This window comes from Panthera onca, chromosome X (genome assembly GCF_046562875.1).
Source record: "Panthera onca isolate mPanOnc1 chromosome X, mPanOnc1 haplotype 2, whole genome shotgun sequence".
In the NCBI taxonomy this organism is placed as follows: domain Eukaryota; kingdom Metazoa; phylum Chordata; class Mammalia; order Carnivora; family Felidae; genus Panthera; species Panthera onca.
In genome coordinates this window covers 112,109,800-112,137,767 of record NC_138357.1, presented here as the reverse complement: position 1 = coordinate 112,137,767, position 27,968 = coordinate 112,109,800, and the positions used below count along the sequence as shown (strand labels likewise).

Here is a 27,968-nt window from a genome sequence, read left to right as displayed (position 1 = left end):
TTCATTTAAACTTTATTGCTTAGCATTACCTTGATGCCATTTTTACAGGATATTTAACTTTGAGCAGAAAAAGAAATGGAAAGCAAATAGTCATAACAGTCGATTTTGTCTATCAACTGGTGTAACACCTGAAGAACACTTAATTGATTGTGTTACATTTCAAATACCTACAGATATGAATAGTTAAACTCATTCTGTAAAAACTGAAACATGAGAAATAATAAAATTTATTTTAATATCAAAGTTATGGGTCAGGGTGACTGAAAAATCCATTACTAACAAAATTTATGTTTCTGAGAGTTTTGTTTTAAAAGCATGTTTTGAAGAGGAAGATAACCAATATTAGGTATGACACTAAAGAAGAAAATAAATCTTAACTGAAAATGTAATTGTGTTGACTGAGAGGCAGAAACAATTATATGTTTTACATGCTCAAATTAGTAAATAGCTGCAAGCAATTGTCACATCAAATTTTTGGTCAGCAGTGTTTAAGCAAATTAATTAAAGTATCTAAATGACATTTGTGTTTTTCAGCCAAATGGTTTCAAGTGTTACACTGACTACAAATGATCACCTAAAATGCAAAAATTATTTTTTATTTTCTTTATTCTTTACTTAATATTCTAAAAATGATGTTTACTGTATTTTGAAAAAATTGGAAGTCCAGTTTTAATGTTGCAGTATTAACTATGCCAATAAGTCTGGACAGCATAAGAGTAAATACAGTCGTAGTAGTCTCAGTACAATGTGCAAAATATGATGACTCAGTGGATAAAGCCATTTTGTAGTGTGACTGTGAAGTCTATATTTCTTGTATATCTTGTATTTTTAAACCTATACAGATATGGTTTCCTGATCACATTAATGGTCAGGAAAAAATGTTTGTTTTTTTGGTGGTCTTATAGGAAAGGAAAGATTACATGCTTATAAAAGAAGACTCAAATCTTTTGTATTTATGAATTTAGATCCTAGAAAAAACTGTGAAAACACAGAGTGGGAGAATTTAAATACATGCATTTCCTTTGCTTAGACTTCCTTCAGATAAGTTACTACTTAAAAAAATTTTCCCAGGGAAAAGTATGCCCCAAATTTTCCAAATTATATCTAACATTTTTTATATGGTCAAGAAACATGTATGCATTGTCTTGCCTCCCAAAATCCAGCATACATTTTCTCTGGAGTGTTTAGATGATTAAGAACAGAGTTGCTAACATAAAACAATATTCTGGTACTTATGTTGGTAATTATAATAAAAATGTGTTTGAACTGAGTAAGGACTTGTGTGAATGTTCTGTGCTAGAATAATGGGGTATTGTGATCCCTCTGAGTCTGTGCTTATTCCCAAGAGTGAATAAAATAAATGGCCAGGTTTTATACTTGATGTAATCATGCATATTTCAATGGGTATGTTCCCCCTGAAAGGCAAAGCAAGCTCTTTGTGATCTTTGCAGTAGTGAATTTTAGAAGTAACCACATAATGTGTAACACACTGTTTTAATCTTTAATGCTGGGGCTGTCTTTATGTCACTGGTATCATTCAAGACTTTCTATAGCTCTATGAAAGCCAGGTCACTTACCAGACAGAAGGACAAGTAAATTAAGATAAGCTTGCCACAAGTTGTTAAAATGAAAAATGTTTCAAGTAAAACCTCAATGTAAAATGTAGTTTAAGTATGGAAGTTCTTTTCTCATAATCTTTAAGACCGTAGGGGTTTCAGAGGTATACCTTCCAGATGTGCTCACTTACCTTACATGTGTTAGAATTGGGGACACAAGGGAAAGACCTGAGCCATCAGAGGATTTAAAATGAGATCTCAGTGATCCCTTACAAAGGCTGAAAACTTTATTTTACATTAATCACAATCTTTCATATGCTTTTTAAACTGAATGAGTAGGGTATTATTACTAAAGTCATCACACATGATTCAGAGGAAGATTTGTGCCGTACCATATTGTAGGATACAATTTGAAAGTATTTTATGTAGTTCAAACTGACAATATGAAAAAATGTATGTATGTCTTACCTAGTAGATTTCTAGTAGTAGTCCTGTTGATGTAGCAAGTTATCAGTAATTGACTTAAGTTTATCAATGTATATTTAAAGAGATGCATATGATCATTTTATTTAGAACCTGGATATTTTAAGAGATGCATGCCTGTGCCCCCACATATCTATCAGAGTTGTTTTAGCAGAGTAATGACGTACATGCAAATGCCTCTTCCCTTCTGGAGCCTCACTGGATCTGTGAAAGGAGAGCTTTAGGTCAGTAGGACCATTTACATATGAAAACTAAATATTTTGGCAAGGCTCTTCCAGGAAATAAACCTGTTTGCATAGAATCCAAAATGGATCCATATCATACTTGATTACATACTGTAGTTGACCAAGTTATACAGAAGCTTCATGCTTACTTGAGTAACAAGATGCAGCCTTAAAATAACCTTGTATTTAAATGATGATAATTCTTAATTCTCTTTCCATATTTTGCCAATATAGATAAAGTAGCAAAGTAGCAAAATGGTAAGATAAAAAATATTACCCTTTATTTCTACTTTTTGCCTTAAATTGGAAATTCTTCTTAGTGCAGTGGTAACTACTCTTCTTTTACAATGTTATGAACAAATTATTGAAAGGAAATTTTGTCAAGATGGGAGAAGCTATCTTTCTGCATTTTCATGCTAACATATTTGGATATTTTTCCTGAAACTAAGAAATATGTATATTAAAATTTGAATTGGATGCCGAGAGAAGTCCTTTTTTGATCTGAGGGAAGCTGTATTTGTCACTTTTTGGGTATTTTCACACACTTAAATTGTTATTGGTGGTGGTTGTAATTTTAATGCCACTTGTTACAACTAGGAATTTCTTGCTGGTGATTTCAGCTAATAGCATCATTTATTCTGCGCTTGGTTTAGTCAAATTTTGCCTATCTTTCTAATGCTCTTTAATGCATTTTTTTCATTCTTTTAGTCATTTAATTTTGTATTCTTTCAGTTCTTGTTCAAAGGTAGAAAATTTTTAAGAGATTATAATTTTAAATTATCACAAAGACGTCCTCTTCGGTTAAGTAGCTATTGCCATTTTCCCATGAAGTTTCTATTTTACCATGCTTTATTTTCTCACTGCTTAATGTGTATTTTTAAAATAAGATTCTCAAAAACAATGTTTACTTTTTTAGTGTGGATTAGCTTGACAGAAGTAATACAATGAATAGACAAAAATATGCCAAATATATTTAATCTTTACTGTGTGTTTCATTTGGTACAAAGCATTCTGATTATCCAGATGATATCTGCATGATAAACCATTTGAAATGTTTTCTATGATTTATCAGTTAATACAATAACTAGCCAATTGAATTGAACAATAGGATTAACTAATTTCAATTTTCTTTGAAAGAATAAGTTGTGTTTTTTTAACCAATTCAATTTATTGAACCAGCTGGCACAATCAAACCTGTTATCCATTTAAACTTATTTAAGAGTCTTTCTTCTGTGTATTTGCTAATTTAGCTAATCATGCTAACTGATGATATTAATAGCGACTCCTTCCTGAAAATAGAAACCTAGACAAAATAGCAATTTGAAGGAAGCTGACAAGGCTAATATTTAAGTTTACTGGAAGGGGAAAGGCACAAGTACCCTAAATAATCCTGGTAATAATTTGAATAGAATCCTAGTAGTAGTCTAGGCAAAATAAAATATTCTGTTCATATTTACCTCACACTTCACGGCTATTTAAAATATACTTGTAACCACTATTGTTTCTCCTTTGTTCCTTCCATTTTTCCTTTCTTCCTCTTTGTTTGGGGAAGGCAGAGATAGGTACTAACCAAGAAAGATTATCTTTAGTTCTATTGATGGTAAAATAAAAGGAGAGAGAGAAGTCTTCAGAATAGAAATAGTGACCCTAAAACAAAAGAAAAAGAATAAAAATTTGTTAGATTATTTTTTGTTTGTGTTTTTAGAACTTGTTTTTAATTTCACTTGCAGTATTAGAATATTTTAAAATAAAAGATACTAGAGCATTTAAAAAGCATACTGAATATACGTTTTTCTCTCACAGTACATCTGTTAGACAGTTTTGGAAAGTAATGCACTGAATAATGGGTTTTTCTTTATATTTCTATAATATGAAATTTAGTCAGACTTTTTTTATGTCATCTGTATTTAATACCAAGATGTCCTGACGAAAAGCAATTATAGTCATATCACAGTGACTATATATATAGTGTGTCTAAAGACTTATCTAAAGAACCTATCATTAATTCAAAGATCTATTGTAGAGGTATCACTAGAAACAATACAATTCTTCATTTTCTCAGGCTTCATGGTGTTCATCCATACAAATGATTCTTGATTGCCTATATAATCTAATAATTTCCCACTGCCAAGATTTTTTTTCTAAAAGACACATATAATTTAAGTGGACACTATTTCAAAATCAGCATAGTTAAACATAAGTCTACTGCATACTTTCAAAACATTTCAAAATTCCTTAACATGTAAAATATCTGACTTTTTTTACATCATAGAAGATAGAATATTGTAGAGTCCCCAAATAAGTTATCAATTTTTTTCCCTTCTCTCTCTCTTTAATTTCTATTTCACATAGATTAAAACTTAACCATCATTTTGGCAGGATGTGTGATTTCAACCTGTTAAGGTGAGCTGTGTAATAAGGAAGGTCAAAAACTGTGAACTGAATCATAAACTATGTAGCCTTCCCCAGTGGCCTACATTGTACATTGTATTTATGCTTGGTTTTTTGAACATTTTGCTTATCTGTACAAAAGCATTGTCACAATATTAAATAGTTGTAATATGCCATTTTGTCCAACAATACATGTTAAAGTAATAGAACTGCGGGTCTATATAGATTTGCTAAAAGTGTTTTCATATTGGCTAAAATGGCAACATCTTGTCATGTGAAGATACAGTTCATTTTGTGATCATTACGTTTGTGTTTGCAATTGCACCAAAATTCTTATTTTTACTGTTATTGTATACATAGATAATCAGTAAGATCTGTAAGATAAACATGAAAATTTGTGAATTTTAGTCTCACTTTAGAATAATTTTTTGATCCACAAGATCATTTGCAAATGCTGTGAAGCTTAGAATTGGAAGTGGTCTTAAATTAATGCATCCTGATGTATCACTTTATTCAGTATACATGATATCTTAATTTTTAAAAGTATTTAATACTTAAGCAGGCATGAAAATGGAATCTATAGATCTGTATCTAAACATTATTTAAACAGTGACAAATGTGTGTACCTCTGAAGGATGAAACGATTGTGTTCCACTAGTCACCATACTTTTGAAGATGTACCATAAATGACCTTGAGAGGACAGTTCATTGTGTTTATATTTAAAAAAACAAAATACAAAAAAAGAAAGTATTTTCTTGTATTGGCCTTTCATCCTCCATTTTTGTAACCTTTTCTGAGAATGTGTGACATTCTGCTAACTAAAGAGTATGGTGTATCTTTTTGGGAAAAAAAATGAAATATCTTTCTTGTATATCAGTCAGGATGTGAGTGAGTTAATTCTTTTGAAAGTTCCTCTTTATTATCTTTCTTTCAAAGGTGGGATTCCAACAAAGCAAATTTGATTTAATAAGTTTCTGACTGTAAAACAAATCTTACCATTATGAAACCCTGCATGGTGCTTTTACCTTATAAATACCTTTTACATTGTTATGCCGTAGAATAAGGTGAGTTGAGAACTAAGCGAAGCCTCTAAAATAATAAATTACTTGTTTTTGGACATTCAGAGGAATATCGATGTGCTAAATAACGTGCTTCTTGATTTCAGCCAAGTTCAGAAACTTTGCAGAAATAGATAATTTTAAAATGATAACTATATGTCGTTGTTGTTGTTGTTGTTGTTGTTTTGTGTGTTGTTTGTGTGTGTATGTATTTTCTTTTTCATTTTAACCAGCCTCTTATACCTAGAAGTCCCACAAGCAGCGTTGCCACGCCTTCCAGCACCATCAGTACACCAACTAAAAGAGACAGTTCTGCTCTCCAGGATCTCTACATCCCCCCTCCTCCTGCAGAACCATATATTCCCAGGTACAGTACCAACCATCATGTTGCTGTGGGCAACTTCTATCCAGAGACTAACCTAACCGTATGTAAACTGTGAAGTAAATTCTCAGGGAACACCTTGAATATTTTCTTAGATAGGAATTCTGAACACATTCTGGAAAATTGTTGCATTGTAGAGAATGCGTTTTGGTTAATAATAATAATAACAATAACTAATCTGTATTAAACACTATGCATTAAATATCTCATAAACATGTCATATGATAGAAAACAATAGGAAAGTAATGTTAAATAACAATTAGGATTATTTTAATAAGGAAGGAATAAGCGAGGGTCTTTAGCTAAGAAGCCCCAGGAAATCTCAAGTTATTTTGAAGCATTTCATACATTTTTTTTTCTAAAAGAGAAAGTTACAGATAACTTTTATGCCCTCTTAAATGTATGCAGTGAGGGAACTTTTGGTGGGGGGAAATAGATGATGAGAAGGGAGAATATTGTTTCCCCTAATACTTATGTATCTACAGTTTCTACCTGATCAGTTCATTAATGTTTCTGTCAGGAAGTAGAGACAATTTGCAAGAGAATGAGTTGCCTTTAAAGTCTGTTTTCTAGATTTCTTGAGGCTATATCTCCATTTCATTTCCAGATTTCTATTTGAAATTCCTGGCGGGTGTGAAAGAATACAACTTTGTGCCATAATGCATTCTGTCCAAAAGCGTTCTGATACCCAGCCTCATGGAATACAAAAATTATGGAAAGAGGCCCGCACTAAATGGGGATAATTAGTACCAATCACAAAGAATTTGGTTCCATTTTTAAATTAGTTGTGCAGTCATTCAAAAACAGTAGATTAAGGTCTCTTATTTTCAAGCCACACTTAATATTAAATTTCTTCAGTATATAAAAGAACTGAAATCCCTTGTGTTAATTAATTTTCATCATTCTTTAGGGCACCTAATGTTTCATTCTCTAAGATATGATGGCACTGACATTTTATGATTTAAATGCTACATGACAACATGGTGTGTCTGCAAATACTATATCGTCTGGTAATAAAACTGTAGTCCATTTTATAAACATTTTAGTTTTTAATTTTGAGAATTAAATGTAGCTGTGGGAACATGGTTTATGAGAAGATTTAACTTACTGAGCTGTCATTTCACAAATCTTTCAAGTATATAATTTATAGTCCTATGTTAAATTTATAATCAGATGTACAGATTCATTTGATATCCTAGTCAAACGCAAGTTGCATTTTAATTGTATTAAGATAGTGTCAGACTTTCTGAATATTCTTGCATGAGGAGCAATAAAAATATGTGTTTTGAATAGTGACTTTTTTGGTTTGTTTTCATTTTAATTGGAAAAACTTTTAATTTCAGTGCAAATGATTATTTAAGAGACCTTATTCCAAGGGCTACATGTACAGATAAACATCAGAAAATTATTTTTATCAAATCTCTGCAGTTTTTTCATGCTTTTTCCTTTTATCTTGAGTAGGGAGGAACTTATGATAAAGAAAATATTTCCTAGACGTAAAATATTTAAAATACACTTCAGAAGACAAGAATAAAGTAATTGGGTTCTGTCCTCTCAGTGTGGTGGCCTTATGATTACAGCAATGTATTGAGACCAATGAAAAGTTTGAACATGCTATTTAAAAATACTTGAAAATATAAGAAGTTCAAGTATCAACATGGTGGTATTTGTTTTATCAGTATTGCTTCATATTTTTCAGGAAAATTCATAATTAGAGGTGTTATCTCACTTTAATTGATTCTTAGTCTAGTGTATAATTTAATGGAATAGTCTAACTATATTTTGAGTCAAATTATTAGTTATCCAAGTTACACAATAGTTTGATATAGCACAGACAGAACAATGCATGCATCAGAGTCCCTTTTTACACCAGCCTGTATAAATTATCTGCATTTTCTGGTTTGACTTGAAGTTATGGCCATAAAACTGTTGCAGTTGTCATTCTTTCCATAGATACAGCCGCAGAACTTTTGTCCCATTTTCTCATTTTGATGTTTAATGTGGTTCACCTAATGTAACTCATCTGAACATTCGTTTCTTCATATAGTAAAAAATTTTGTTTATGTAGGATAGGCATTTTAGTGTTAATTTAATTGTAAATAATAAAAGCTTTCTCATCTTAAAACCAAAAAATACATAAAAATGTCAGGGCTAGCTGTCAAGTTACATAGAATTTTTTTCATGTAATTACCATTCTTTAAACACATTTATTCCAGAAGAAGTACCTTTTTCTCTGAAAGACACTCATGTATGTAGAGTGAGTGAAAATTCATCAGTTTTTTATTATATGTCTTGTGACTATATGCAGTTTCATTATCATAGTATATACTGCATTACATACTTAACCAAATTTCTTTTTCTATGATAAAAATCAAGAATTTGTAGGTCTTTGCACAACTCTGAAGTTTAAGCACTAATTTCTCTCATTAATTTTACTCTGAGCCATTAAATGTAAAGAAAGTCCACTAAAGGAGTGTTCTGACTTTTCACCCATTTCCTTAAATCCTTTTCAGAGTAAAAGTGTAGATTTATTACATACATAACATTAAGAAAAGTTTTCCTTCAATCTGTACAGCAGAACGAATTAATACATTGAGTTATTCAGGGACTCACAATGTAAGTACATACATACAAGCACACATACAGAGATACACACACAAATGGGCACATACTTTATATACGCAATGCATGTATTACTTCATTCTACTGCAAAAATTGTTTTTGGTGCGTACATTTCTTAACTCAGCTTTATTTGTATTTGTTTCATATATATGTGCTTCATAAATCTTCCTTGTTGGTATGAGTCCCTCCTTTCATATCATTACAGAGTAAGTAATACCAGCCCTTCCAATTTTCTGCCACAGGAATATCCATATAAATAGATCATGGTGAGTTAACTAGGGCTGAATCACCTTCTGATCTCAGCTGCATTAACATTCACATCACAGGCCTGATAGAAATGTCTGCCCATTTATAGATAGGCAAAACCTTAATCCAGTGCCACGAGTTCGTTAGGGCTATTTTCAAGCTAATTGCAGTGTCAATAAAATTCTACCTGCATTTTTTTAATATGCTTTCTTCATGTTGCCTAAGACCTAGCTATCCAGTTACAACTTAGCAATAAGCAATACTTTTATTTTTAAAAGTAGAAGAGTGAATCAGCAATGTAAATGACAATCGCAACTTCAGATGAGTTAAATACATGGGACAGCTTGCTGATTCAGTTAGTCTTGACAATAATATTATTCTACTTTTGATATATTTCAAATACTGGGAATGTAGTTCTCATTTGGAGAGACCTAATCTAGACATTTCCATATACCTACGGAAGTGTACTGTACCATAGTATGAAAGTATGAAAGTATAGTGTTCTTGCTGAAACATAACTCATATTTTTGAATTGACATTAGATTTATAAGCTCATCACCATTTTATAAGACATAGTGTAAATTAAAATTTTGTTCTTTTTATCTTTCTTGTTATAATTTACTTTATTGATTTAAGATTTCAGTCTTGGTACTTAACATAAAATTAAAGTTTTTTATCATTCATGGCACTGTTCAGTGTAGAACTGGAAACAATTAAGAAGTAGTAGGAAATAAAATTAATGACCTTCAAGAGAAGAAAATATTGCATTTACATTCATAGCTGTGTTCTAGAAGACAGGCTTTTCTAACAAAGAGTTCATAGCTAGTCAGTGAAACATCATAAAATAAACAAGGTTCAATTTAGCCCTTCCTAATGGAGTATTTCTACCAAAATACCACTCATAAGGGACCCAATTGCCTGGACTGTGTAATACTGTATGTCAGTAACAGTTTTAGGGATCCCATAAATTATTATATTTTTCTATTTTAGAATACTATAGAAAAAAATCACCTTGCCATCATCTTAAATTCCATATTTTATCAGGTTTCTCTACTCTCTCTTCACAAGAAATGTTGCTGATGTGTGATGAAATTTTGATGTATCCATTTAGAATTAGTTCTGTGAATTTATATTTTTACTATTAAATGAGATGCATAGAGTTTAAATACTCTAAGTAATTCTTTTCAGTAAGGTTTATTTTAAATTAATAACAAGCTGTTTGAAATTCTTACAGTATCAGTTTATATCATGTTAATTTGGTTCTTAAGGCTGCAAATATTGTTACAGAGGTGGTAGTTCTTAAACACGTCTTTGTTTTTAAGCAGTGCTAATGTTACTATGAATCAATTAGCTACAGTGGCAGAAGAAAGCTATATTGTTAGCAATGTTTACCTTATACCTACTGTCTTGAGCCCTAAAAGTAATTTATGTGCCAAGATGATTTTCTTTATATGACATAGTACAGTGAAAATGGACGAGAGCACAAGTTAGAAGATCCATGACCCATGTCTAGCATTGTCCTTTATTAGCTGTGTGACCTTTAGGCAAGTCATTTAACCTCTCTGATCCTCAGCATTTATTTTCTTGCAATATAGCAATAATTAAAAACTGCCCTAGAAGCCTCAAAGAAAGTTTGGAAAGATTAGAGGACACATTGTATGGAAAGGATATGACTACTTTTTTAGACCCTCTCTGCCATTTTACCACCCTAACACTTCCCTACATTCTTCTCCTTTACATTTCCCTATTTTTAGGGATGAAAAAGGAAACCTTCCTTGTGAAGACCTCAGAGGACATATGGTTGGCAAGCCGGTGCATAAGGGATCTGAATCACCAAATTCATTTCTGGATCAGGAATATCGAAAGAGGTTTAATATTGTTGAGGAAGATACTGTCTTATATTGCTATGAATATGAAAAAGGAAGATCCAGTAGTCAAGGAAGACGAGAAAGCACCCCAACTTATGGTAAGAGTTCTTTTCTTACACTGACATAAGAACATATGTCTCATATGAGAACTTCTACTTCTTTTCATAGACTTTTGGGTTATGAAAATTACTTGATTTACTTGATAGCTTTTGAATCTTTATAATTGATCTGTGCCTGTCATGTGCTTCTAATGGAATTACATTGATGTGCTTCTAATGTGCTTCTAATGCAACAATACGAAGCATGACATTAAACAGTATTCTAAAATTTCCAAAGATAGGTAAGAGCAATAAGTAGCATCTTAGCTCTTTAATGATTTATGGAAACCCTTTTGAATCACATGTAATTTTTATCATGTCAGATTTTGCCAAATTGGAATCATTCAAGGATTAATTTTTTTCGATGAATGCTTCCTACTAACATTACTTACATAATAGCTTGCTATGTGTTCTGCACCTGTGAGCACTACTATATTAAAAAGGGGTCATACACTGTCCAGGGCCTGGCCCTTCAAGAGGTGTTTTCAGAATGTGTTGTGTACTCTCTGTTGTGACTGTGGTTGCTTTAGCTCCCTACTTGTAGTGGTGGTTGGGACCTTCCAGGAGGTGTGCTCTGACTTGTTCATTGAAGTAACCCTGGAAAAAATTTTAACATGACTTATATAAAATAAACTCCTTATTCCTCAGGGATTAAAAACTCTTTAGATATACATTCTGGGGAAAATCTCACCTCAATTTTTGTTTTTTCTAAGAAGTTAGAAAATTTGAATGAAGTGGATTCTAACTAGGAAGTACACACCATATTTAAATCAGAGATGGCCTCACAGTTACAATATACCTAGCATTTTTCATCTTTGACTTCTGTTTTTCCATGCATGACCAAGAAAGCAACCTGGTCACACATGCTTTCACTTGATACATTGTATCTGAAAGATTTGCAGATAAGGCTGCCTAAAGTTAAAATAGTAAAGGTATGATCCTATTCCAAGAAAGAATGGACTTATTTGGAACTCTGTGCTCCTCATTTTCTAGTTTTCAAACTAATCAGTTTTAGTGAGGAGCATAGAGAAGGGGAAAGATAGGATCCTTGATGATTAATACAGATGAATAATGGGAGCTGAGCAGAAGGAAGGTTGTTTTAACTTTTTTTTCCACTGGCCCTCCTTACTTGCCCAGCATGGCCATATGCCTCCCTCCTGTGGTCCCAAATGATTAGTCATCATGTACCTTACTACACATGCCTTATTTCCTTACAGCTCTTTGGTAATAATTATACATGAGAAATTTTACTCAAAATGGTCCTAAAAAATAGGAACCATACTTACCTTACTTTGTGTTATTCTGTGTACATGTGCTTTCTTATCATAATAATAAGTAATGATATTTTTTAGCATAGCTCCTCAATTATACCATTCTGGTGGCAATTATTTTGAACTGTCATAATTTGAAGGTATTTGCACCGTTGCTTTCCTCCCCTATTATACTATAAACCTCTGCAGTAGAGAGCAGTGTAGAGGCCTGCCATCTTTGTTATCCCTACCCCTGCTTTATAACATAAGATCTTTATTTTTATTCATTCATACTGCATATTTATTCATTACTGCTTATTGGATAAGCAGTAATGTATATCAACTCTTTTTTTCTGTCTTAGAATTCTCTGGCTATTTTCTGCTTATTTTGAAGTATGACTAGAATGTTTAAAGGGGAAATTATAGTCACCAGATGAAGCTGATTACTGATAGCTTTATAAATAATTGGTTACTTGGTTCTTGAATGGCTATGAATTGTTAGTCTCTTCAGGCTACAATTTAAACCACCTAGTGTCATCATGTTCCACAAATCCTCTCTCTCCCAATAAAATAAAATACTGTTCAAATTTTAGAAAATTTTGATATCTTACAGATATTTGATATATTTTTATAAACAACTTAGGAGAAAAGAAATGTATATATGCCCAAAAGATTGATACAAAGTAAAAAAAAAAAAAAGTTATTTTACTTTTGATCCAGAATTTTTTTTAACTTTCCAACATGAAATATAATCTGAACCCTCAGTGGAGATTCTTACAGATATATATCAGTGAAGATATTCTAGCACAGCCTGTAGGTTGCTCCAGATCACTAGCGGTTTAATGTATGAAAACATTTTTAAAATCAGATTGTAAATAATAAATTCTACCTGTCACACACATGAATTTGTGTCCTTAATTTTTCCAAAGATCAATTTTTTTCTTAACTCATTCAGCTAATATTTGTTGTGTACATAAAGTCATCTAGTCACTGGGGATTCAAAGGTGAATAAAACATAAATTTTCCCTGGAAGGCATTCGTAACCTAGAGGGAAGAAACAAATAAGGAGATGTGTTAGAATCACTTTAGGAAAGTAGGAAAATGTGAGCAAAGTAATACCTATAGCCCAGGAGCTGAAAAGTGACACGCTGTTTTAAATGATGAATGGTCATCCTCTATGGTTTCTAAATGTTAGTTATCCCCACCAAATACCTGGCAGCTTCTCAAACATAGGTCTGAGATCTGAGGGTTCATATAAATCTCTCAGCCCAGACCCTGATGTTTCCAGTACAAATTACTCCAAAACTTTATAAGCAATTATCAATAACTTCTTTATTTAACCTATAAGGTGGTCCCATTGCATACACTCCCAAGTGTGACAGTATTTCCTTAGATTTAAAAAATAATGATAATAAAAATACATGATTCTGCTGAAGTACATTGCAAAAAAACATAGAGTACAAGAAAGTCCATATTTTATATTTTCTGGAAATGACCATAATTTCATGTGTTAGCACTTGTATGATACCTTCAAATGTAATGAATAAGTCCTTCAGGCTTACAGTGCTCAACTTAGTTCTTAGTCGCAAATACCCTTATCTTGAAGTATGTGAGCTTAGCCACCATTCTTTCCTATTAACTCCCCAGATTACCTGTTTATTCAAGGAGGTTTAGAGTTAACGTTATAAGAGTATAGATAGGATTTTGAGAAGCAAAGAAGAAACATGATTCAGTTACTATTATGTGCTTGTGGTTAAATATGTATATACTTGTCATATTCTCTTAGTGCATTCATATTTTAAAGTTAGATATATAAGGGGCCCCTGGGTGGCTCAGGTTGGTTAAGTGTCTGACTCTTGATTTCCACTCAGGTCATGATCTCATATTTTCTGAAATTCGGGCTCCACCTTGGGCTCTGCTTGCTTGCTCGCTGTCTCTCACACACAAAGTAAATAAATAAACTTTAAAAAATAAGTAATAAAGTTAGATATATAAGACAAAAATATTTAGGGAAACTCTCTTTTTGGACAGTGACAAAGAAAAGATGTAAAGAAAAATGCCTGAAAATATCCTAATTGTGGGCTTTAAAAGACATTTTTAATGAAGGTTCTCATTTTATATCATAGACCTACTAGTTATTGCTAAGAGTGAGTTAAAAAAAAGAACAATTATTTGCTCTAAGCTATCAGACAAGTATAATATGGATAGAAAGTGGATGGCCCTTCTGGAAATAAGTAAATAATATTTATATATGCCAGGCACTGTTCTAGACATTTAAAAGGCATTGACCCATTTAATCCTTACAATAACCCAGTGAGGTAGTTGCTAATAGAATCTTTATTTTACTGATGGGTTAAGTAACTTACCTAACTAGTAAGTGGTAGAGCCTGGATGAAGTACCCATGGATATTTGTGGACTCTGTTAGTGATACTAGCTAACTAAATGTGATGAAAGTAATTTCCTAAATTATAGAGAAATAATTTTCACAAATTGTATTATTCCTTCCAAATCCAAGCATTTGATTTCAGGCGAGCAGAAGTAGGTCTGATTTTGTATGTGCTGTTCATGCTTGTATATGCTGTTTCATATTTAGTGGCACTAAAGTAAACATGTTTTCACAAAGACATGGCCCTGACAGACCTTAGGAAAAGGTAGCTAAATTGAGGGGTAAAATTAGTAACAATATGTTATGTCCTTTTTAAATCAGAGAAAATAAAATAGGTTTTACTTTGCTAAAAAGATAGATGAGAATAATTTCTGGAAACATGGAGACAGTAGGGGAAGCAGCCTAGATAAGTGGTTACTAGCCTTGGCTGTATCATCAGCCCTACTTGGTAATGCTGTCTTTTATCTAATTACTCTAGTGTGAGCTTGGGGATGTTGGTCTCAATTTTCTCCTTGGTTAAATGAAGATGATAATACCTGCCTCATAGACTTTTTGTGAGAATTTAATGACAGTGCATTGTAAGTTGCCTAGAAAGTGCCTAGCATGTGCTAAGAAGCTTTAGTATTGTGAAGAGAATAGATGTTAAGTATTCTCACCCCACAGAAAAAAAAAAAAGAGTAACTATGTGAAGTGATAGATGTGTTAAAATAGCTTGATTGTGGTAATCATTTCAAAATTCTATGTATATCAAATCATCATGTTGTATACCTTAAATATATACTATTTTTATTTGCCAATTATACCTCAATAAAGGTGGAGAAAAAAACAAAATAACCTAAAGATCCCAACAAGTAAATAATAATATCAGACATTTGAAATTATTTGAAGAATAAGATGGGGTGAATAAACAGTTCAATTTTAAAAAGAAACTTTAATGTGAAAATTAAAAGAAGGGAAAAGAGGACAGCATTAAATCACTTTAACTGTTTGGTCTCATCTGCTCATGCTTCAAAGGCAAAGGTTCAAAATTGATGAGATCATTTGCTTGGCAACTTTTCAGAATGGTAATAATCCCCATCAGCTTTCCCTTTCACTCTTCAAGACTCTTTGCCCTTGCTATTCCATCATACCACATTCCTATGCTTAGAAATCTGCTGAAAGGTAGTCACAGTTGGCTGAGGCTCTTTGTGGCTGTGAGTGGTCATATTTTTTAATAATAGGAGGAAAACATATTTTTTACAATAACATCACTTAATAGTATTGGCTTGAAGGAATCTAGACCTTTTCTGACTTACTGATAATCCAGGACCTCACTAAAAAAAAACACATGAATGAGTGCAAAGCTGTTATTTTAGAAATGCTCCTCATAAATGTTATTTGTACACATTGTGCATTGAGGAAAATTAATTTCTGTAACATACCTGCACGTTTTCCATTCAAGTAGTTGGGACAAGAGAAAACTAACTACCATGTCCCTCTTATCCACATAAATAGCAAATGGCTTGAAATGACTTACAATAGCATTGTGAAGGACCTATGGGAAATAACACTATAAACTATTTTATCAGTGTGAGGAAAAGAAATTATTTGTAGGCTCCAGGGTCTTTTATCATACTTCAACATCATCTTTCTCTTTGTCGTACAACATCATTCCAACTTTTGGCCATTTCAATTATAATTAATAGCACTATTTAAAACATTTCTTGGGCGCCTGGGTGGCTCAGTCGGTTGAGTGTCTGACTCTTGATTTCAGCTCAGATCATGATCTCACGGTCCTGAAATCGAGCCCTGCATCAGGCTCTGGGCTCAGCATGGAGCCTGCTTGGGATTCTCTCTCTCCTGCTCTCTCTGCCCTTCACACGCTCACACAATCTCTCTCTTTCTCTCTCTCTCTCTCTCTCTCTCTCTCTCTCTCTCTCTCTCTCTGTCTCTCTCTCTCTCAAAAATAAACAAATATTAAAAAATAATGATAAAATAAATAAAAAATTCCTTAAAGGATCATGTAATACGCAATACATTCATACTTGTTTATTTCTGAATACAAGTCTGCTCTTTCCTGTGATTCTCAAATGTAAATTGTCTTTCTAATCAGATAAAAGTTCAGCTGTCATTCATCAGCTATGCTAGAAAGAAAAGAAATTGAGATTCTCACCACAGGAAATGTTTGTGTTTAAGTAAAATGTACCACTTCCACGGTAGAACTAACCAAAGAAATAGAAATTAGTGAATCAAAAATGTAGAAATATGAGATGTATACTCTACTCATAGGAATTCTTGCTCCTTTGGACTTAATATAATTCATAAAGACTGCATGTTGATCAGTTTCACAAAATAATTTTCAGTATCACGCTGATGGTGATAAAGGACCATGTAATGGATAGAAAAGTAGTTCAGCAGTATTTTGAGAGAAATAGAAAATTGTCTGTTCCTAATGTAAAAATCAGAGTAATCTGCAAGGAAAGGCACTCTTCCTTAATTTGTGTAATTTTACAAATAGAAATACCAGAGCATGAGTTTTGATGTCATATAGATCTGAATTTGGTGGTACAGATTGGCCTTTTAATAACTGATGGACCTTGAACTTGAGTCTTAGCTTCACTATGTTTTTTCTTTATCTGTAAAATGGGATAGCAACACTACCTGTGGTATTTTTATGAGGATTAAATGAGATAATGTATGTCTAGTACTTAGTACTCTTCTTGCCACGTGGAAAATGCTCAAGAAATAGTATTTAATGCCATAATATATTACTCCTGCTCATAAATAAAAGTATCCCAAAGATTGTCAAGTGCCTTTGGATCAAATTAGCACTTCTTCTTCTCCCTGTGGAGGGATTTAATAAAGGACAACAGGGCTAGAAGTATTTCCTTGGTTTGGTTCCTCTAGCTACCCAATAACTAGCCACTTAAATCCTAGCAATTAAAAGAAATATGAATATGGGGCACCTGGGTGGCTCATTTGGTTAAGCATACGACTCTTGATTTCAGCCAGGTCATGATTTCACCATTCGTGAGATCCAGCCCCGCATCAGGCTCTGCACTGACAGCATAGAGCCTGCTTGGGATTCTCTTTCTCCCTTTCTCTCTGCCTCTCCCCTGCTTGTGCACTCTCTCTCTCTCTCTCTCCCTCTCTCTCTCTCTCTCTCTCTCTGTCCCGCACACCTCTCTCAAAATAAATAAAACAAACTTTTGAAAATTTTTTTCAAACTAAATATGAAAAGAGTTCGTCTGTTTCTTTTGGTTTGGTTTTGAAAAGCAGAAGGAAGAGTGTTCAAATAGGTAATAACACTAGAAACTGCCCTGATCCAAGCCTTCTTTTAAGTTCCATTATGGAAACCACTAGCTCATACTCTGGGCAGAAGAGCCTGAATATAACCTTACAGCATCAGAATTCTGAAAACAGTTCTGACCCCATACCTTTTTTAAAATTTAAGATTAATTGCTAGGGGAAAAAAGGAGAGCAAAAATAATATATAAAATAGTTAGAGACTCTTTAAAAAAATGAAACCAGGCAAGAAAAAAAAAAAGCCTGAACAAATTAAATCACTAGGTAATGGATAAAATAGTAAGATTAAGAAAAAGGAACTCTTAACCAAGTTCGAGAGTATCAATATGTGGATAAAATGGAAAGATTAACAAACCAAGTTCACAAAGCCGATGCAACTATCTGAGGAAAAAACTAACTCTTCAAATGAATTAATTGACAAAAAGATATGAAGGTGAAATAGTGCTTCCCTTAAAGACAAAATGGGAAGCCAAGAATAGGAACCATCTAACTCAGTGATTTTCAGTTGGGTCAGTATTGCCCTCCAGGGGACATTTGGTAATTTGGGGGGGGGGTCATTTGTAGTTGTCATAACTGGGTGTGGAAATGCTACTGGCATCTAGTGGGTAGAGGCCCAGGATGCTAGTTCACATCCTACAAAGAGCAGGACAGCTCTCAACAATAAAGAATGATCCAGTCCACAATGTCAACAGTGATGCTCTTAAGAAACTCTTAGCAAAAAAATAAAATAAAATAAAAAGAAACCCTTAGCTATTTTAAGAATCAACTGTAGACAGATTTAATACAGAAGCAAGTATATAAGACTAGAAAATCAAAGAGCCCTTGTATGACACAGGGCCAATTGCCTTTTTTTTTAATTCAAAAAATCAATGAAATTATTGCCCTGGAAAGATAGACCTACATTTATTCACAATTAGCATATTCTCTGAGCAGAAGTAGTATAATGTTGTGAGTGTCTGGGATGACCTACCCTGCTGTACCATAGAATACCTAATCATGACATTCCCTGGAGCAGGAGGAGTCCCATTGTCCCTAGTTGAAATCGGAATGCATTTTCCCCTATGGAAAAAAAATTTAATAAATGGCAGCAAGGTAAAATTAAATAGAGTGGTTAGTGTTAGCTTTCACATCACAGTGTGGCTTAAGGATCCATCATTTTCCCAAATATGTTCTTTACATCTCTAGTTCTGAAAGAGGATGTTTGTAAAAGAAAGAGGTTATCTGGTTAAATATAATTGAGAAACTCTGAATATTTTATCCCTTTCTTGGCAACTAATAAGTCCACATTAGCATACTAAAGGCTTTGAAGGTCTTCTTGAATTTGGATTAGCTTATTGTTTCCCAAATGTATTTGTACGTTGAATCTTTTTTGGTTTGGGTCACAAAATACTCATTAACCTCCCAATGAACTAATGTTTGATAGAGTATATTTTGGAAAATGCTGGAATAGACTTTTATAGCTCCTCTTAAAGACCCATATACTGGGGAACCTGGGTGGCTCAGGCAGTTAGGCGTCTCATGTTATGTTAGGCTCAGGTCATGATCTCCCAGTTTGTGGGTTCAAGCCCGGCATCGGGCTCTGTGCTGACAGCTCAGAGCCTGGAGCCTACTTCAGGTTCTGTGTCTCCCTTTCTCTCTGTTCCTCCTCCACTTGTGTTCTGTCTCTCATTCTCTCTTTCTCTCTCTCAAAAATAAACATTAAAAAAAATTTTTAAGGGGCGCATAGGTGGCTCAGTTGATTAAGCGTCTGACTTTGGCTCAGGTCATGATCTCACAGTTCATGAGTTCAAGTCCCATATCAGGCTCTGTGCTGACAGCTCAGAGCCTGGAGCCTGCTTCCGATTCTGTGTCTCCCTCTCTCTGTCCCCCTCCCCCGTTCGTGCTCTGTCTCTCTCTGTCTCTCAAAAATAAATAAACATTGAAAAACATTTAAAAAAAATTTTAAGACCCATACACCAATGATAAAAATCTCTTTGTGTTTTAAGTTCCAAACAGCTGACTTAATAGATAAGCATTTGGAAAAGCCTCTATTCTTCAGTTGAAGCCTACCCCAGCAGACAAATTGTTGAATGCCATCTTCATTTTTATCTTCCAGAAAAGCCATTTTCTAGAGTAAATCTTATTTTTGATAAAAGTCCGAACTCAAGTAATAAATACTAACTGAAAAGATCAGTGTTGTTCTGTACTCCAGGCTCCTTGTAGAATTACTGGTATCACTGCAAAACAATTTACCAGAAATCATAGAGGAAATAGGTCCTCGGGGGTGGGGGGTGGGGGTAGAAAATGTCAACTGTTACATTGAATCTTCTTAAAAAAGAGATAACTAAAAATTGTACATTGATCACCTTAATGACTAGAGACATTAGAGCAAATAATTACGACAATATACAACCACTTATAAGTATACATATGGTAACATAGCATTGTTTTATAAGTCTCTAAGCTTATAAGTTGACACACCTTTTCACAGCAATGTATTTTCCATCTTCGTTTAAGGCAATGGACAGCAAATACAAAGTTACATCCACAGTTTATGTTCTTATCCTCCATTAGCTCTTCACATAGCTTTTAAGAATTTTTTTACAAGACTTACAAACTGGCAGAGAGGACACTTAAACAAAAGCAGTAATCATACATCTCATTAAATTATTTTTGAAGAAAAATGAATCGGATTTTTGTGTAATGAAATGTTCTTGAATTCATCACCAAGGCAATCTCATGTAGTGAAGAGAACACTGATCGGAAGTTAAAAGTATACTCAGTCGGTTAAGCGTCCGACTTCGGCTCAGGTCATGATCTCAGAGCCCCACATCAGGCTCTCTGCGCTGACAGCTCAGAGCCTGGAGCCTGCTTTGGATTCTGTATCTCCCTCTCTCTCTGCACCTCCCCTGCTCACATTCTCTCTCTCTCTCTCTCTCTCTCTCTCTCTCTCTCTCTCTCAAAAAGAATAAATATTAAAAAAAAATTTAAGTATATTCATGGGCTGACTCTAATACAGACTACCAGTGAAATCTTGAGAAATTAACTTCGGTGTGTCTTATGATTTTCATTTTTCCCGTTCTTGCTAGTTTCACTGAGTAATATAATCCCAAAGAGAAATATCTTTGAAAGGAATTATAAAGTTATTACAAGATGTCATTCTGGTTTATTTCAAAAGAGAGTCTTCATGTGACGAGTCTTAATCATTGTCTTTTTTACTCTTCATGAAAAAAGTTGACTCTTTTCCATATGTTGATAAAGATTTTCAAGATACTGCTTTACTAAGATTTTTTTTAAGTAGAGTGACTAATATTACACTGTATGTTAACTAACTGGAATTTAAATAGAAACTTGAAACTACAAAAATAAAATAAATGGAATAGTTTTTAATTTGTAGTTGTTTAACTTCAAAATGAATTGTTTTAAACCAAATAATATTTACATACTCATGTCATCTTTCTTATCCACTACTATATTAATTCTGAGCACAGCACAGAGCAAGAAGAGTTTAGCATAGCTCATTTTTTTTTACCCACCAGAGGCTTCAGAGGAGGATGCAGAATTCTTTTGCCACTTAAACTATATTTAAACCATCTGAATCCTTCCTAGTCTTCACATACCCTTCTATTGTAGAAGAATTGATTCTATGCACAGTGGCAAACATTTCAACTTAGTACAACCTATCTTTCCAAACTCCAATGTGTATTCCACATGTGCTTTCTTGGTAGAATATTTACAAAAGGTGATTTGGTTCAAAATATAATTAGCCTTGGAATCAAGTGTTAAAAGTTCCATATAATTTTTGAAACACTTCACAATTTTCTCCTTCAATAGTTTTTATGTTAATCCCCATTTAAAGCCTAGATCACTTTTAGAAAGCAATAGGAAAATTTACAAATAAGATGTAGCTTATTCTTTGAAATGAGATTTTAATTGTTTTTGTCCTCCATTAATGAAACTGAAAAGGCTTGAAGTTAATAATAATTGGGTTTTATTTGATTTAGATTGTTAGAAGGCTTTAAAGCCAATACTTAAATCATCACATTGCAATGTTTACAATCCAACTTTTTCTCAAGCTCTTTTATCCAAAAATGAAACTTAAAAAATATGGCCCTAAAGATCAAAGTGCCTGTTTTTACTTATTTTATTAGATCCAGATATATTGCCTTTATTCTTAAAAAAAATTACTGACTTTCCATTCAATTCCTTTTATTCCTCTTTAAATGTGTGATTGTCTACCTTAAATTACCTCGGGATGTTTTCATAGAAATGCAGTCAACCATCTGAAAGTAATTTTTCTGTCTGGTATGTAGGGAGTTTGATGGGTGTATGTGGCATGCTTGTAGCTTAACATTCCTTACTACTCTCATTCTCATCAAAATATTGGCTAAAATAGTCAAAACAGATGTGTTTATGTGTGTATGTATGTATATATATTTTTTCTCCTTAGACTCTAGAGAAAACTTTTTTTGTGAGTGTTAAAGGGTATGTCAGACTTAAGGAGAAATTTCTGTTGAGTCTTTTCTTAAACTCTTTGGTAACTGTTAGAGAGAAGATTGCTTCTAAGGTGCTATTTATCACCCTGAAATTTAATGATTTTAGCATGTTTGAAGAGAGAGTTTAAAAGATGGGGGGATAAATACAATTGAAAAAGGCAGCAATTCAATAGTATTTCAACAGACATGATGGGTAGCCTAAAATGGGAATGCTTCAAAAGTGAATTACTGGGACCTTATGAAGATAAAAAGCTTCTGCACAGCAAAGGAAACAACCAACAAAACTAAAAGGCAACCAACGGAATGGGAAAAGATATTTGCAAATGACACATCGGACAAAGGGCTAGTATCCAAAATCTATAAAGAGCTCATCAAACTCCACACCCGAAAAACAAATAACCCAGTGAAGAAATGGGCAGAAAACATGAATAGACACTTCTCTAAAGAAGACATCCGGATGGCCAACAGGCACATGAAAAGATGTTCAACGTCGCTCCTTATCAGGGAAATACAAATCAAAACCACACTCAGATACCACCTCACGCCAGTCAGAGTGGCCAAAATGAAGAAATCAGGAGACTATAGATGCTGGAGAGGATGTGGAGAAACAGGAACCCTCTTGCACTGTTGGTGGGAATGCAAATTGGTGCAGCCGCTCTGGAAAGCAGTGTGGAGGTTCCTCAGAAAATTAAAAATAGACCTACCCTATGACCCAGCAATAGCACTGCTAGGAATTTATCCAAGGGATACAGGAGTACTGATGCATAGGGGCACCTGTACCCCAATGTTTATAGCGGCACTCTCAACAATAGCCAAATTATGGAAAGAGCCTAAATGTCCATCAACTGATGAATGGATAAAGAAATTGTGGTTTATATACACAATGGAATACTACGTGGCAATGAGAAAAAATGAAATATGGCCTTTTGTAGCAACATGGATGGAACTGGAGAGTGTGATGCTAAGTGAAATAAGCCATACAGAGAAAGACAGATACCATATGGTTTCACTCTTATGTGGATCCTGAGAAACATAACAGAAACCCATGGGGGAGGGGAAGGAAAAAAAAAAAGAGGTTAGAGTGGGAGAGAGCCAAAGCATTAGAGACTGTTAAAAACTGAGAACAAACTGAGGGTTGATGGGGGGTGGGAGGGAGGGCAGGGTGGGAGGGAGGGCAGGGTGGGTGATGGGTATTGAGGAGGGCACCTTTTGGGATGAGCACTGGGTGTTGTATGGAAACCAATTTGACAGTAAATTTCATATATTAAAAAATAAAAAAAAATAATAATAATAAAATGGGAATGCTTCTACATATCCAGAGGCAGGACTTCTCTAGTTCTGACGTGATTACCAAACAGCTCTCTAAGGTTTAATATGTTAAAAATGAAGGAGGTTGGTCAGGTTGACATCCCTGGTTAGAAGGAAGCAAGGGAGGGAGGAAGGGAAAAGGAAGGAAAAATGACGGAGGGGAATGGAAAGTTGACAAAGAGAGAAGAGAAGGGAACTATGAAAATAAAAATTGATGATACAGCTCCCACCCTTTTCAGTCCAGTGTGTGCGGAATGTCCCATTTCCCTTTTAACAAGTTATCAGTCAGTAAATATTGAACAGTTACTATGTTTAAGGCACTGTGCTATGGGCTGGAGATACCACAGTAAACAACAGAGAAATTTTCCTTATGAAATTTACATTCTAGAAGAGGGGCAGGATTCAAGCAACTGATTTAATAAATACTTATTGGACTATAAATGGCATGCTATGAAGAAAAACTACAACAGAAAATGAGAACAAATACAAAGAAACCCAACCAATAGTAAAGTCAAGGAGAGTATCCCTGAAGAAATAACATTTTTGCTTAGCTCTGAAGGGTGTGGGTGTGAATTTTTAGCAAGAGGAAAGGAACACCAGAGGAGGACAGAGTCCTGGGTGCCATATGAAGATAATTTTACAAAGAAGGGAGTAGTCCTCTGTGTTAAACCTAAGATAGATCAGAAAAGTCAAGGGTCCTAAGAATTGTCTACTGGATTTTGCAACATGAAGGTGCTAGTGACCTTGACAAAATAGCAGTTTTGGTATAGTTTGGGGGGCAAGAGCTTAATCAGAGTAGGTTCAAGAAAGACAGAGGAGGAAATTCCACATAAAAGTGAGATCCTACACTATTTGTCTTTCTGTGTCTGGCTTATTTCACTTAGCATAATGTCCTTTGGATTCATTCATGTTATCACAGATTAAAGATTTCCATCTTTTTTATGGCTGAATGATACCCTGTTGAATACATATACCACATTTTCTGTATCCATTCATCCATTAATGGACACTTAGATTGTTTCCATATCTTAGCTATTATGAATAATGCTACAATGAATATGGGAGTTGATATATTTCTTCAAGATACTAATTTCATTTCCTTTGAATATATTCCCAGAAGTAGGGTTGCTGGATCACAAGATAGTTCTGTGTTTTTTTTGAGGAACCTCAATACTGTTTTCCATTTTAAAGTTGAAATTTGAGAGTAGTCCTCACGTGTTCTCACCACACATATACTACACATATAAATGGTAACCATGTGAGGTGAAGGATGTGTTACCTAGATTTTGGTCATCATTTCATATCATATATGTATATTATATAATCACGTTGCACACCTTAAAAATCATTTTGTATGTATGGCCTTAATATATAACATTTTTATTTGTCAGTCATACCTCAATAAAGCTACGGAAGAAAGAAGGAGAGGAATTAGAGACTGAAAATATAAACAAGGCTTTTAGGAGTTTTTTTCTGTAAAGGGGAACAGAGAAATGAGGTGGTAGAGTGGTAGTTTGTGGGTGAAGAGAGGTGGCATTTTGGTTTTTCAAAATTGGAGAATTACAGCATGTTTCTTTGCTAATTGGAATCATTGGGTAGAAAGGGAAAAATTGATGCTGCAGGAGAAAGAAACGAACATTGTTCAAGAGATACCTTTGAGTAAATAAGAGAGACTAGGATCCAGTGAACAGTTCAGTAATTTGGAATACCCATAATGTCTAGTATCCTTCCATTCAAGCATTCAAAATACCTGCTCTGGGTCAAAGTAATTGCCAGGAGCACTTATAACAAAGATACCTAAGACCTAGTTTCTGCAAAAAAAGTAGAAAAACCTCTAACAGACAGATATATATAATACAGTTTAATAATATATAATAATACAAATATACCAAAAGCACTAGGAAGGAGCCCAGGACAGTGGGCAATTAGCTCTGCCAAAGGGCATTGTGGCATTTGCAACAGCACCAAATACGCTTTATTATCTAAGGAAGAAGTTAGTTTATTTTCAAGCAATTCTGTACAGTAGTATTAAAACATAGCAATTCCATTTTAAAACAAGTACTTTAGATCATTATAAAGTACTTCATCCTTGTCAGTGTTCTTAAAATTATATTTAGTGTTCTATTTGTGTTTAATTACAGCTAAATATAGTTCATAATAAAAAAGACTGCTTACCTTTAATTTCAGAATAAAATTCAAACAAAATCCAAAAATAATGACTTTTCAACTCTACTACATTTATTAGAATACAGATACACAGTGCACAATTCTCACCTGTCTGTAAATCCAAGTTAAAAAGGTCCAGATGTGCAATAGATATGAAAGCCAAGTAACAAAGTAGTTTAACTGTGTGACACTAGCACAGAGATATCACAAGGCTTATGATAGGGTACCAAATGTACTCTACAGTTAATAAATGTTTTATGCTTAGAGGAGTAAAAAAATTATGAGGAAGTGGTCAGCAAAATTCTTAGATGGGCTCTTTTTTTTTACTATGTTCTTGGCTATAATTATTAATTTTCATCATTAATTAGTAAATGTAAGTGTCATTACCTAAAGAGATGTCTTAAAATTTTTCAGATTATTTTTAGAGATATTATTAATTTATGTACAGTTACATAAAGAATGAGTCAAATGTGTTTAATAAGCCTTTACAAACCATACAAACCTAAAAATACTTTGCATATATTAATAATAGTGTACATTTGATTTATTTTTTTTTTTAATTTTTTTTTTCAACGTTTTTTTTTTATTTATTTTTGCGACAGAGAGAGACAGAGCATGAACGGGGGAGGGGCAGAGAGAGAGGGAGACACAGAATCTGAAACAGGCTCCAGGCTCCGAGCCATCAGCCCAGAGCCCGACGCGGGGCTCGAACTCACGGACCGCGAGATCGTGACCTGGCTGAAGTCGGACGCTTAACCGACTGCGCCACCCAGGCGCCCCAAGTGTACATTTGATTTAAATCTAACAATGATGTTTATAGTACTCTTTTATTTTTAGCCAGTAGTACTACAGCAACAAGCCGTAAAGTTCTTTTTCCATTTGAACTTTGCTGTCTTGTGAAATTAAAATACTGCTATACGTGCAGTAGCAAACATTTCTAAGCTGCACTCAAAGATCTCTGTATTTGGAATTAGAAATAATTTAAGCTATTGTCTCTTTTTCAATTTGCCAAGGACTGATGTTTATGTAAGAATGTTACTTCATTCTCTTATTAAGTCTGTTTCAATACTGCAGCACAATAAAAAAAATTATAAAAGGAGCAATAGTTATAAGAATATGATTTCTTAATTATTAACTAATACTTCTAAAAATGGTTATTTTTACTTGCATTGCTAAATTCATAGCTTTATAATCAGTAAAAGCAAAAGCCTGATGTCTTACAAAAGTACATTTTAATTAAGATTTTGATGTTTTTTATTTAATTCAATACCTTTTTCTCAATTTTATGTTAGCAATATATAGTATACTTCTATTTAAAAATCACCAAAAAGTGTTTAATCTTCTGCAAAATTTCTCCTGTGGTTAATAATAGAACCAGACATATCAAAGGTTTAATTACATACCTCAATGACTTAGCTTATTGAGAATCTCAGAAGATGACCCAAAATACAACAAATACAATTATGTATTTCATATTCTGTGTGTGAAGTATGTTTCTTCTTGTTTTTGTACACATATATTTGACTTTAAACAACCAATCAATTCTTTGAAAAGTATCAAACTACTTTCAAATAAGATATAGAGCACATAAAACAACTGCTTATTTATTGCATTATTCACATTCTGAAAGATTTTCTTGGTGACATGTAGAAACAGTGTTAGACCTGTTAATTGCTTCAGTTTCAGTGCACATGATGAAATTGAGTTTATTTTAAAAACCAAATTCTGAAGAAATAAGTTGTAGTTTTGAAAACACAGAATTCAGAACATTGAAAATCTGGATAACTGAATATGCCAAGCAGTTGAATAGACATGACAAAGGAGACCTTTCCTAAAACCTTTACACCACGCTGGAAGGACAGAATATATTGACCTGCATCAGCTCTCCCTAAGCTTTCCCTTTGTAAAGAGATCTACTCCATGAGAATTTTGGAATCTTAGATGACTGTCTATAAATTCATTTGCATACTTTGAAAAGAAGCCATTAAATAAACACTACATTTTTTTGGCTCATTTATAATTTTATCATATCTAGTTCATTTTCAGATTTTCCAGGAGCTTAGCAAAATATACTACGTAAACTCTATCATTCATTGTACATAATATAAATCCATAAGGTTACATTTTCTGTAGGAACAGAATTAGAAGTCTCCTAATGGAATTTTTTT

At 33.5% G+C, this 27,968-nt stretch overlaps 1 protein-coding gene and 1 long non-coding RNA gene across 6 annotated transcripts in view; one reads left to right on the top strand and one right to left on the bottom strand.

The window, feature by feature from the left end:
* CNKSR2 (connector enhancer of kinase suppressor of Ras 2) overlaps positions 1–27,968 on the top strand; it is a 297,465-nt gene that overhangs the window by 176,275 nt on the left and 93,222 nt on the right. For all 5 annotated transcript variants that reach the window (XM_081793473.1, XM_081793472.1, XM_081793475.1 and 2 more), the window contains 2 exons: positions 5,947–6,080; positions 10,718–10,929. In XM_081793473.1, coding sequence (XP_081649599.1) covers positions 5,947–6,080; positions 10,718–10,929 — 346 coding nt within the window. The remainder of the gene's footprint in view (positions 1–5,946; positions 6,081–10,717; positions 10,930–27,968) is intronic.
* LOC145714232 (uncharacterized) lies at positions 1,531–26,002 on the bottom strand. The gene is made up of 4 exons (XR_014136813.1): positions 25,909–26,002; positions 13,069–13,223; positions 3,721–3,910; positions 1,531–2,243 (listed from the first exon to the last, which is right to left on the bottom strand). It is a non-coding gene; the product is annotated as an uncharacterized LOC145714232 (long non-coding RNA).